The sequence below is a fragment of the Myripristis murdjan genome, chromosome 23 (genome assembly GCF_902150065.1).
Source record: "Myripristis murdjan chromosome 23, fMyrMur1.1, whole genome shotgun sequence".
Lineage (NCBI taxonomy): Eukaryota > Metazoa > Chordata > Actinopteri > Holocentriformes > Holocentridae > Myripristis > Myripristis murdjan.
Window position 1 is genome coordinate 14,530,621 of NC_044002.1, and position 12,706 is coordinate 14,543,326.

Consider the following 12,706-nt stretch of genomic DNA (forward strand, 5'->3'; position numbering starts at 1 on the left):
CATCATAGTCTATGACCATATGAGAACTCTAAAGCCCTAGCCATAATAATAAAACACCCCACTGTGGAAACTGTGGCTTCAGGAATATCCATCAGACACCCTACACCCTTCCCCTCTTCTTCCACACACAAACCGGTGGCATCTTTATGAGGCCTGACAAAGTGGCAGATGGAGTGGGGGAGAAAGCTGGCTGCTGGGCACATTAGCAATGTTCACTCTCTAAGGTTACCCAAACTGGGAATGGGTGAAGTTCAGTGGTGATAATAACTTTGGTATATTTCAGATCCAATGTATCTGTATGTCATCTTTCTTCCATTAATGTAAGCAAAGGGAATGCAATATGGCATATACCATGTATAATGTGCCCTTGGTCTAGTTGAAGCACATGAATGCAGCACTGCTCAAAACAATAGAGTCTCTACAAACTCAACTCAATATTAACCACATATTTTCACCACTTCCCTACCCAACAACATTTTTAGAACAAAATGACATCTACATGATGTTTGGTTACCTGCATAAGTGGTTGGTAGAGAAATAATGTATCATGCACTGCCAAAATCAGATGGCGGCTGAGGTTACTTTCCTGACCTGTCTATAAGAGAAAAAGTTTTGTCATATGTTACAGGAAAACCAAACCACAAAGTCATTAAGTAAATCACAACTACATCTGATGGCCTTCCTGCAATCCAGCCAACACAATTATTGCTGTGATGCTTTACCTACTGATGCAGGTTGCTGCTTCAAGTAACATGGTGTTTAATGATGCCAGGATCGGTGCCCCGGTAACTCATATGGTAGAGCGCATTTCATGTATCAAGGCTAAGGCCCTACTGCAGCGGGGTTCAAATCCAGCCTGGGCCCTTTGCTGCATGTCATCCTCTCCCTCTGTCTCTCTCTCTCTCTGTCTCCAATGCCTCTCCTGTCTCTCTACTGTCACTGAAGAAATTCTATAACTATATCTTAAAAAAAAAATGATCCCAGTATCTACTTCCAAGAGGCTACGATCATGCATTTAATTTGAAAAAAAATTATCATCACGTCATCTGTCTGTCACACTGCCACTTCAACAGGATGACCACTTGTTATTCTAAGGTCCACTGGGCATACTCAATGAGAACACACACCAATATAATGGAAAGTTAAAGACAAGATGACCCACACTGGAGAGGGTAAAAGACCTACATGAAATTGTACTAGTGGTGGAGACAAGGGCCTTTGGAGGTTGAGCTCTACAGAGCCTTCGAACAACGTGCAGCAAAGAGGGAGGCACCCCAGCACTTGCTTATTTTACAGTCCAGTAAATTTATTGTCAGCCTGCCCAGATGTTAGTTATGTCAACTTTGGCTGTCTCCACTGTCAAAAGACTGTCACTGGAAAAAAATAATAACTTAAAGCGCTTTCACTCTCACATTTTAAACCTGGGGCGACCTTGGGGTAAGCTTACAAGCAGTTTCACATTCATTTTCAGCCTGGTACAGAAATTTCACCGCAGGGCAAATTCAACCCTGCTTCGGTCCAGGGTGGATATTTTTCAGCCTGGGGAGAGGCAATTCCTCTGGGGCCAAAAGTGTAAACAACAGGGTTGAGATCTCCCAGCACTGGCAGCATTCAGAGCAGTAACAACTGATGCTACCATGACAACAATTAAACTGGTATTATTCTCCCAGGATAACAGCATCAGCTGGCAAAAAATAAACAAATAAATAAAATACAACTAAATTGTCACAAGAAATGTAAGATGAAAATCACCAACTAAAATATATCTGGAGAAGTAAAATATTTAAGGACAGGCTTAGTTTCTACACCTGTGATATACCATTTCTGGTTCACTATGGTGGCACTGTTTTCCATACTAACTTAAATATATGACAAATTATCTTTAAAAAATGTGTGTCTCTTCAACCTGGGTTTAAAATAGTAAGTGTGAAAACACCCTCTCAGACCTGGGGTGAGATGCTTGATTGTGAAAGCGCTTTTGGCGATGCAGAGGCACATCAAGACTTTTAGCATCACTAGTGGTTTGACTGTGTGCTGAGAGTGCAGGCATGTACCTATGGGCTTAGTACAGAACAGCACAGAAAGTTTATGACAAGCCTAACACAAGACACTGGGGGACTACATTATTTTTTTTTATACACAGGGTCTTTTAAAAGTACACTGTTTTGTACCTTGCTTGAACGACCTTGATCCGGACTGTAAAATCCACAGTTCCTGCACATTTTCCTTTTCAAAATACCACACTTTTTCAAAGGCACACATTATATTTAACAAATTTAGTTGTTTGCAAATGTGATGAAAGTTAAAAATGCCAACAATATGGAGGCTAGAATTACAACTACATAAACAGTGTAGCTGTACATCTTCCCTGAAAAATAACCTGTTAGAAATTAAAATTAACACATTTTTAGGAAATGATCAGAATTCATGTATTTCTGGACATGTGCAGGAATCATGGAAATTAAGTGCTACTGTACCTCCACGAAGAGGGCGGGGGGTTGGGGCAGATAGTAGGGATAGAATATAAAAGGGACTCTACACAGTGAAGCTGCCTTTACTTATTAATTAGGAATCAAAATTCACAAGGCAACTTCACTCTACTAAAGACCTGGGTCAAATATAGTCACTGTGGTTAGAATTAAAGTATATATGAAGAATGCTTATTTTAATTGACTATTGAGCATAATATGGTCAAACTTGATTACATTTTTTTTCATTTGCTTTTTAAATCTTTTAAGTAACACATGGCTTTTGATTTGTTTCCGCCATCCTTGCATCCATCTCAAATCTCGTCAGTAGAGATGTATGGGGTGTGGGATGATTCCCTCTGATGTGTTCTGACATGAGAAGGAGGCAAAGAGATGTGAGGAACCGACAGCCTTTTGCGACCCAGGTCCAACATTGTCCACACGGCTCAGTGTACAGACCCAGAGTGTCATGTCCGCTCTGTTGGGAAAAGAGCGCCCCCCAGAGGTGCTCAGAAATACCAGCATGTCCCTCTGGACCGTCCACACCTGCAAAGCCAGTCAGTCATATATCAGTCATAAGCAGAAGTGTTATCACTGCAGCTAGATGGCAAATTAGTAAAAAGAGGAGAGAAAATGAGGACTGCTGTTCCAAAACAATACATATACATTGTTAAACCGTCATACCTCTAAAATGATGTAATATGTGAATTTACATTTGTAATTTTCAAATGTGCTGTCGATCATATTGTATAAAATCATGATGTTTTTCATATGCCTGATATTTCCTTTGCCTTTGACGAGCTTAAAGTCGTAGTTGGAGACAGCAGGTGTCAAATGTTTGAATGATTTAGTTCAAATTGTGGACTGTTATATAGATTTATACTGACTGAATGCTGCTTGTGAGACATGGTGGAAACCTAAAACCAACCTCTGGCCAAATGCTGTCCAATTTAAAACTGGCCACATAGTTGTTTTGAAATCACCATCGTGACACACAGACACACCCTTGAACACGGTCCCAACAATATACTCCCAATGTGAGCTTCAATAAAGGAATTGTGACATTAGGAAAGGATGGTGTGTGGGGGCTTCATAGTCTTTGGAACACTCATAATTGTCAATATGGCCTGTGAAATGTGCTACACCCACAGTTGTCTGCTGCCAAAAAGTGGAGTATGCATATGCTCTATAGCATTCCAGCACAGTATTGAAATACATTATGGGCCACAATTTCACTTTGGTCATCAACATGCATTACCACAATGACCAGGGGAATTGCAGGCAACAAATAAATGACTTGTTTTGCAAGGACTTTGATTTGACTGTGACGTTACTAATGTGTGGACCAATAGCTGACAGGCCACTGCTCTGTCACGACCCCCCTCCTCTAATTCAAAATTAATAAAAAAGACAGAGGGAGAGTTGTTCCCAAGCACAATGTCAAGTGTAGAGACCCCCACTACACCAGGCTAAGGGAAGTTTTAAGGATTTCTTATTATTGTACGCACTCTTGCCTTGCTGTGAAGGGAAGGGCAAGTTCTTGGTCCTGTCTGGTGAGTAGCCTCTGCTGCTGACACTGGAGCCGGAGCGACTGTGGGGGGAGCGGGCCACCTCTCTGCGTACAGGGGAACGTTCTCTGATGGGAGGGAACGGTGCTGCCTTTCTCCTGTAGTGATCTTCTCTGAGAAAACAAAGGGAGTGTGCGTGTGTGGTAAATACGGGACAAAACAATCATATCTACACAAAATCAGACGTGATTAAGAGCAGATTTTTGGTGCTGCTGCTCTTTATGGACTCAACAAAGTACAGAAAGTATGTTGGACTCGATGTAAACAAATGAGCAATAGCAGAGTAAGAGGTGGGGGTGGAAGAGTGGGAGGATAGATTGAAAAAAGAAAAACAAATTGCAACAGCGAACCAGAGGGAAGGAGGGACAGACAAAGAAACAAGGAAATTATGTCAAAGTGACATCTGCAACAACAAGCACAGACCAAACATCTCTTTCACTTTCCTTCTTTATCTGGGCTTAGACCAATTGTCGTCAACCATGTGCCACTGAGACCCACAAGCAAGAAGGTTTTCATTCCAACTGATGACTACACCAGTTGATTTCACTGAGTATTTCCTCCTCTCTGGTTGACAGTGATGTAATGTTTAACTAAAGTGACAAAACTTGGAGCCTTGATAGCACTTGGTTGACAAAGGCTGGCTTACACCATAGTGAATATTACCATAATGGTCCCCTAAGGACTGATTTAAAACATTCATTCATTTGTACCCTCTGTCCAAGTTGAGGATGGCTTGCACTAGTGTGTCTTCTCCGCTTTCTGGGAGGGATCTGGGTGCTGGGTAGATGCCCTGGCTTCGCACACTGTGAGGAGGTGGGGCTCGAGTGCTGAGGGAAGAAGAACAGATGTGGCTCAGTTATAAACACACACACACACACACACACACACACACACAGAAAAACATCTAGCATAACAAATACCACTTGATTGGATGCTTTTATTCAAAGAGCCTTAGCAATTCAATAGCCGTGCACATTTTTAGTACAAGAGTCCTCAGTGGAATGTCTTCTAACAATGGCAGTTTTAGTGCTACATTGTATCCATTGAGTTATATACCAGTTATGCCAAATGCAACGTATACACACAGTACATTAAAACATAATGAAACAGCACAGGCATCTTCCTAAACAAGATCTAGAAATTAATAGGAATATGTTGCCAAAGAAAAAAAAAAAAAAACACTTGAGGGTGATTAACTCATACTTGCCAAATATGGTTACAACTCAGCACAAAGGCCTACTGTAAACAGACAGACCAAATGTACAAGGTGGAACTCGTCCAACTGCCAGATAATGGTCTGAAAATGTGGGCAAACTGCTTCTGCCCTTGTAGTTTGTCAGGAACCTGACATGACTCCAAACAGTTATTCAGTAATTGGCGTGCAAGAGATTCCAGCCACAAGGTGATCATGAAAAAGTGCAAGAAGCATCAATGCCATGGCATTCAAATAGTACTTCTGCAGTCTCCTGTACGTCCAGCCATGCATGATTTTTTTTAGGGAGTCCCTGCCCCCTATGCTCTGCCTCTCAACTGACCTCTGACCTCTCCCTGCACCAATCCCACCAATCAGGAGCCCAGAGGTGACCTCGGTGCCCTTAAGCAGCCAGAGTTGTGTTTGAAGTGAAAACCTACGTAGCCCTGTCTGGCATGCTGAGCTGTGAAACTAGTCAGTAAAAGTCTGAAACGTGATGCCAATTTTCCATTCCGATTTTCAATGTTGCTGCCACTACCATTTAAGGGGTAACAAAGTGCTTCAAAATACTGTGATCACGTCTCTACTTTGCAACTAGTTCCTGCACATTTTAATTTAGAGAATAAGATGTTTCAATGTGGCAACGTATATGGCATATAACATGTAACACACAATAATGCAATCAATCACATGATAAAATATGCTTCCATTCAACCTCAGATGGTACTGAATAAAGTACCATTTTAAAGCTTGTGATGGTAAGCTGAAAGTGTTTCCAACAACTGGCAGTTCCAGTCCGCCTTCAAAACGAGTCTGTTTGTGTTGGGCCCTACACTACCGGCACAGCAATATGATTAAATGAGTTTGGGTCTCTGGAAGAGACTGCATTTACTCAATATGATTTCCTGGATGAAAATAGCCTCAGAACCCAAAAGTAAAGCTTTACTAAGAAGAGACAGGAGTCTGGCTTGCCATGCCATTTACATTTTAGCCTTTCAGCTGAAGCTCATATCTGCAGTGACGGACAACAGTAAGATAAGCTACAACGCTTAGATTGTCAAATTTAAAGGGATGCAATAGTAAAGTCTGCAGGGGTCAAAGCAAAAAGTGCTGACAACAGATGACATTACCATACTATGGCATAAAATTATTTAAATAACAGCAGGATTAGAGCTATGGATTTTGAATAAACACAGTAAACCAATCTGTAGCCTAATGTTCTGAAACCCCCTGCAGCCTAAAGGTGGACGCTGTTCAGAAATTAAACCACTGTTGGACAGAAAAGTTGTCTAAACTCTAACAGTGCAGAGCTGAGCGAGCCTTGAGGCTGGTGCTGCAGGAGATCTGAATAAGCTGAGACAGGCCAATATGGGTCAGAGCCGACCATGATTTATGCTCAGTGCTATGTAAACAAACATTTCACACAGGGAGGGATACTGAAAGCAGAGGCCTACTGCTGTGAAGACCCCCCCCATTCCCCCTCAGGCCAATCCAAGAGAATAAACACAGTGGACTTGTTCACGACTCAGATGGGTGGAAATAGACTGTCCCCTGCTGTTCAAGATTAGAACACTCCTGAAATATAACTTGACAGACGAGACAGAAAAACACTGCATCCCCTTAAAAAAATAACAAAATGAAACAAACAAAAACATTTCAGCATAGCAGGCACTAGAGGAGAAACAGTTTACCCGAACTCCATGGGGCGTCCTGTATGTGGGTCTTCTCTGGGAACTCTGTAAGGATAGTCCTCCTGCAAGACACAATACACAGAACAAACCACTGAAACCTTTAAGATAAAATGATACAAAACAGGGGAAAAACACTGTTTGAAGAAATAAACCCACAGGTGAAAGAAACTACAACTTGTGATAAAATAATTAAAAATCCATCTGGATGGATGTGAATAATCCAAAGAGCAAACTTTGAAAGCAGATATACCTGGATGTGTGTATAAAAATAACAATCATTCAAGACAAACTGTATGGGAGAAAGAGTCTGTAAATTTTCACACCTAAATCGAAAGCCTTTCACCTATAGAAGCCCTATCTAGACAAAGATGTCCTTTTGGGTGTGAGGCTAAAAAAAAAAAATCAGTGCCTTGATTAGGTTGCAAGTTCATGGTTTTTAGTGCAAGAATCTCAGGTTTGTGAATTTTAATAGCTGTCAACTAGGCAACATCACTCAGAGACTAAAGACTGCTCTTTACAACAACACCTCACATAATATGAAATTTCAGTTTGTCCGCAGGCATACAGTATACATACTGTATGTACTGTTTATTTGAAAAAACGTCCCAAAACCTGGGAATAATCAAACTCAGTTCCCATATTTTTACAGACTTTCCAGACCCGCAGTGCAGTGAAACATCACAGAATGCAGGATGATTTTGGGGTGAGAAAAATAACAAACTGCCAGGAAAACAGAGTTTTAGCCCCATGGGTTTGAATTTCTAATTACTGCTTGGAAATAAAATTCTTCAAAGTATAACTGTTGTGAAGCCAACACTAGAGGGTATTAGATAAAATATTAGTAATCTACTGACACCCTCTTATTTTAATGTGTCTGTTACCACTTCCTCGCACACACCAAGAGCATTAATGTATGCTGAACCATGTCCATCCCACGTAGGAGATAATTTACACCATATCCTGCATAGGGGAATATCATATTCTATTGCCGTATGATGTCCTCTGCCCCACAGCTTCTCATATGCTGTTTATACAAATAACAATTGTGTAAACAATCTATTGCATGCCTTGTGCTGTCTTGTTGCTCTAAATGTGATGTCCTGTTGTCCCTGCATGTTGAGGATCAGTTAGTTACTCTACATGGAAATAAACTAATAGTTAACTACATTGTGGAGAAGTTTGAGAGTTCAACTAAATTAAACTATAGATGTGTTGCTTTTGGTTTAGCAAAAGAAGGGAACCGACTTCTCTCCAATTTATTTATTCATTTTACAGTTTTTATTTGAAAAGCTTATATTAACTATTTTCCATTGTCCCACAGCACAAGACATACTGTATTGCCTGGTTTTGATCAGGGCTGTGATACTCAAAGACTCAACAATTACTTTGCCAGTTGCTGAGATTTTTGGCTTTTACAAGTCACTTTCCAGCCCATACTGTTTTGGAACGGCTTTGCCGAATTTCCTCCAGTGTGTTTGTAACTGTATGCCTTTGTATATTTTCCAATTCGCTGTAATTTAGTTATCCACTTCAGGTGTGCTTAACTCAGCATCTTTCGCTTATGACTGCTTGTTCAAACTTCAGTTTTTTTTTTTTTTTTTTATTTAATCTTACCTGCACACAATTTGTATTCTGTTACTTTTTTTCCCCATCGAGTATATGGACAAAAAAAACTAAAACAAAAATAGTATTATAATTCTGCACAACAGTAATCCTCTCACCCTCCTTGATGGTGGGACAGCTCTGCGTTCAGCTGGGAAGTGAAGGTTGTCGCCATGGTACCCCCTCTGATCCTCGCCATGGTAACTGCGTGGGCCACCTCCATTTGGGAAAAAGCGGGGACCCCCATCGTATTCATACCCACCACGGCCATAGTCATCCTCTGGTCTGCCAAAAGGCCCCCTCCTCTCCCCCGCCCCGGCTGCTCGTGGGTACGGCCCCTACCGTGATGGGAGCATTTCGTTATTAACCATTTTTAGTTAAACTGTGTTCATTATTTTCAATTATTTGATCACTTCTCATTCTGGGGAATTCCTCAGATTCAAAATTCAAAGCAGTTTCAACAAAGCTGAGGGGAATCTCACATGCAATACATCCTCACTCATCAAACAATGCATGTGAAGTCCATAAAAAATATGAAATTAGTAAACAGCATAGCACTTAGTCCCTAAATCCTCCCCAGTCTAAGTTTTCATATGGTGCACACTTTCAATAGAAAATAAGAGTAGATTCATAATGAAATGAAAAATAAATAAAATCGTCTAAATGTTCTTTCAACTAATCAAACCAAGATTCAAGCGCTCAACAAGAGGCAGTGTGTCTGAGGTAGTGGGATTCTGGATGCTGTGTGAGAAAAACAAAACAAAAAACAAACACCTCACTAAAAGGGCAGTGATGCTTCAATACCACACTGTCTCCTCCTAGACATTTTCCACTTGAAATATTCAGACTATTTTGGGTGATTTAACAGTAAAAATTCTCAAGACTGATGGCACAATTATGTTTACACATCCAGGGTTTCCCCCAGGATTTTTTGAAACTGTGGTGCTGAGGTGGACGGAACCCCCCCCCGCCCCCCCAACCATAATGTCCCCACCGGGGGGGGGGGGCAAGCAAGCCAACAGGACCAAATGTGTTAGCATGTAACAGAAACACATTTATTTACATTGCTATATATTGCAAGACTGTATTATTGGCAGTGTGCAGCCTGGCTGAGAGCACTTCATCTTTCTTTTTTTTTTTTTTTTTTAAAAGAGCTCTTAGGCTCTATTGTAGTTCAACTCTGCCAGAGGTGGCCCATTGATGCTGAGAAAAACCAAACCTGGGTGGGGCTTGGGGTTTACTTGGTGCTGACTGGATTTACTCACGGCGCGATGTGGTGTCAACAGAAAGCAAACAGCCGGGCACTAGGCGTCCCTAGCAACACGACCAACACTACCAAGCTAACGCTAACGTGCTAGGTAACGCTAACAACACACTTTTTAGCCGGCATTTTTAGGGACGCTAACATTAGCTTTAGCGGACGTTAGCTAACGCTAACAACAGGCTTTTTTAACAACACGCATTTTGATGCCCCGGTCATGGTCGCGCAACCGCCCGGTAACTTTACAGGAACGTCCTCTCACTCGGCCTCTCAGTGGAGTCATGGCAGGTGAGAGGGCCGAGCCAGAGGACGTTCCTGTAGCAGCTCCTGCCCCCCAAATACTACCAGGAACACTGCAGAAGCCCCAGCCACAAGCCATCCACAATCCGAAAAAGCGCGCAGCAGTAGGACAAAGCAGGGGGGTGATAACTCCGGTGCGTTTTCAAAATAAAATTAATTGCGGCGTAGTGTAACATGTCGTGATATTTAATGTATCATTTAAAACTCTGATCATAGTAAGTATATGTGCGCAAATATATGCTATGTGTGTATGTAGGGTCGTTTTCACAGGTCATTCATACAATATACTTTAAATTGTGTTAACACCCGAAAAAAAAAAAAAAAAATCATCATTCCCAAGCCGTGGCGGCTTTTATTTAGCCGTGGCGGTGCGCCACGATCAATTACATGTGGCGGAAACCCTGCACATCTAAACAAGTTGTTGTGGCTGAGAACGTTAATCCAACTTCTTCACTGGATTTGAAGACTTTGGTCAGTGTACAACACAAAGTAAGCCACAGTGGATAGTTAATAGGATTATGAACTACAACACACTACAACACTACTAACTCCATTATAGATTGTGTAGCTATGCAGTTATGTGTATTAGAACACAAGAATAATGTCTTTCCAAACTTTTTCAGGCATTTTTGTGCAATTCTCATGCGTATCAAAAAAACTGGAATTCACTAAATCCACTCTATTCTTCTCCAAACCCTCCAGACCTGTGTCAAAACTGTCTATAGAGGCCATTCATGGTTTCCTGGCAAGCTCAAGACCTCTACAGCTAATGTAGAAAATCATCTCTGATGTTTTTTTTAAGTGTGCACCCACAACGTTTTATTTCCCCACTTCACTGCATGGTAGATGGCTGCATCAAGAAACTTGACTCGCAACCTAGATGTTACCAGGCTGTCGATTACCAATGGTGGCAGCTAAGACTTTACAGCTCTCTAAAGTCCTACCCCTAAGCTTCAAGTTGTTAGCCCAACATCATTTTATCGCTTAGTGACCTCTATAATACGCTCTTTAATCATGGTTTCCCTACTTTCAGGAATATTAAGATCGTGTAGCGGACATTGTGATTGTGAATGACCCACAAACTGCCAGAACCCAAACACAGCAATTCTGTAACCTGAAGTCACTCTCACCTACTACTGAATGTGATACTACTGTATAAAAACTAATAGAGGAAGAGGAAGATGAAAAAGAGAGAAAAAAAGACTGACAAGACTTTCAAAACAAAATACTGCGCTCTATCAGACACTCACCGGTCTCTCCTGTAAAAAGCGTTCCTCATATATTTCTCGTATATTCCTTTCTCTCCTGTATGTCACTGCAAAGGGCAGAACAGGAATTAGACGTACAGGGATAGTGCAAAACAATAAGCAGGCTCACAAGTTCCTCTCTCTGTTTCCTCTTTGTGATTTACATGTTTCCCATAGATTTATCACTTTGAAGTTGATAGTGACGGAGCAACTGGCTGTCAATAAGGCCACAACACTTTTGTTGAGGATGAGAGAATGGAAATTTGACAGTTTATTCAATCTGCAGGTTGGGAGGCAATGTTTGACGGCTGCCAACATAAACGCCACAGCATGCAGAACATCAGTGTGTTTAAAATGAGATTAAATATATAGTCATAATGCAGCATGTATCAGAAGAGAACAGCTACTAAGATGTTAACAGTTAGAACAACAATTGCACTTTTCAAGACTTTTCATCCAATCATTTACCAAAACCTAAAAAAATGCCTGGTTGAACTCCTCACTTTTATAGATTTTCCTGTGGAGAAATTTCACAATTTTTGGTTTTAGCCATCTGTGTACATTTTGGTCCCGCTTTTAGTTCTATTACAGGCCACTGTACCAAAGTTATTGTTGTTTAGATACTTAAACACAGTTTCTTTGCTTTGGCGATGAACTGCTGAGGAGAAAACGTAGAGAAAATACAAAGCTGATCACCAACTTACTTGTCAACTCGAGGACTGCTGTGAAACAGTGTTACAAAGGAAACTAAGCTAGATCTTCAACATAACCTGTGAAAAGACAAAAGATTAGTGTGAGACTGTGTGTACAGAGTATTAGGATGTGAGAGCATCTCAGTAGTTCCATCACTGTAGGGGTGGCTAGAAAAAAAAATCACTTAAGTATCTCATTTTTTCCCCTTTATTACTAACCTTAATGTGACCTTTAGGATAATCACAGCCTCGTGGAACTTTACATCCACAAACTTGAGGATAATTCAAAACAGAAAAAACGCAATAAATCATATCAAACCGCAATACATATCAAATCAACATCCAAGTATCATGACAGCTTCAAATCAAGAGATAAGTATATCTTCCCAGCCCTACATCTCTGCCTTTAGGTTTTCTCAGTGTAGTGTACCTTAACTTAAAACATTTAAAAATATACCTTCAGCTCAATTCATCCTTTTTTCAGTAACATGGGAAACAAAATACACTGTTTTTTTTGCCACAAGCTGGACAACACTGATGTGAAAGCCAAACAGTAAGCTCCCTCAAACTACATACACAGGACATTATGTGGAGGAGTTAAAGAAAACAGAGAAACTGGCGTCATTTGAGAGGTAAAATGAAAGGTGGAATAAGCACAAGCAGGGAAGCCAAAGGATTTTCTCCC

At 40.9% G+C, this 12,706-nt stretch overlaps 1 protein-coding gene across 6 annotated transcripts in view; it reads right to left on the reverse strand.

Moving 5' to 3' along the window:
* The window catches only part of pphln1 (periphilin 1), a 28,744-nt gene that overhangs the window by 15,485 nt on the left and 553 nt on the right, over positions 1–12,706 (reverse strand). The window contains exons 2-9 of one of the 6 annotated variants that reach the window (XM_030045538.1): positions 12,241–12,293; positions 12,034–12,099; positions 11,333–11,397; positions 8,641–8,859; positions 6,920–6,981; positions 4,747–4,863; positions 3,977–4,149; positions 2,928–3,014 (exon numbers count right to left, since the gene is read on the reverse strand). In XM_030045538.1, coding sequence (XP_029901398.1) covers positions 2,928–3,014; positions 3,977–4,149; positions 4,747–4,863; positions 6,920–6,981; positions 8,641–8,859; positions 11,333–11,397; position 12,034 — 724 coding nt within the window. In that variant the 5' untranslated portion in view covers positions 12,035–12,099; positions 12,241–12,293. Of the gene's footprint in view, positions 1–514; positions 592–2,927; positions 3,015–3,976; positions 4,150–4,746; positions 4,864–6,919; positions 6,982–8,640; positions 8,860–11,332; positions 11,398–12,033; positions 12,100–12,240; positions 12,294–12,706 lie in introns of all 6 variants that reach the window. The other 5 variants (XM_030045542.1, XM_030045539.1, XM_030045537.1 and 2 more) reach the window with 5 other exon arrangements.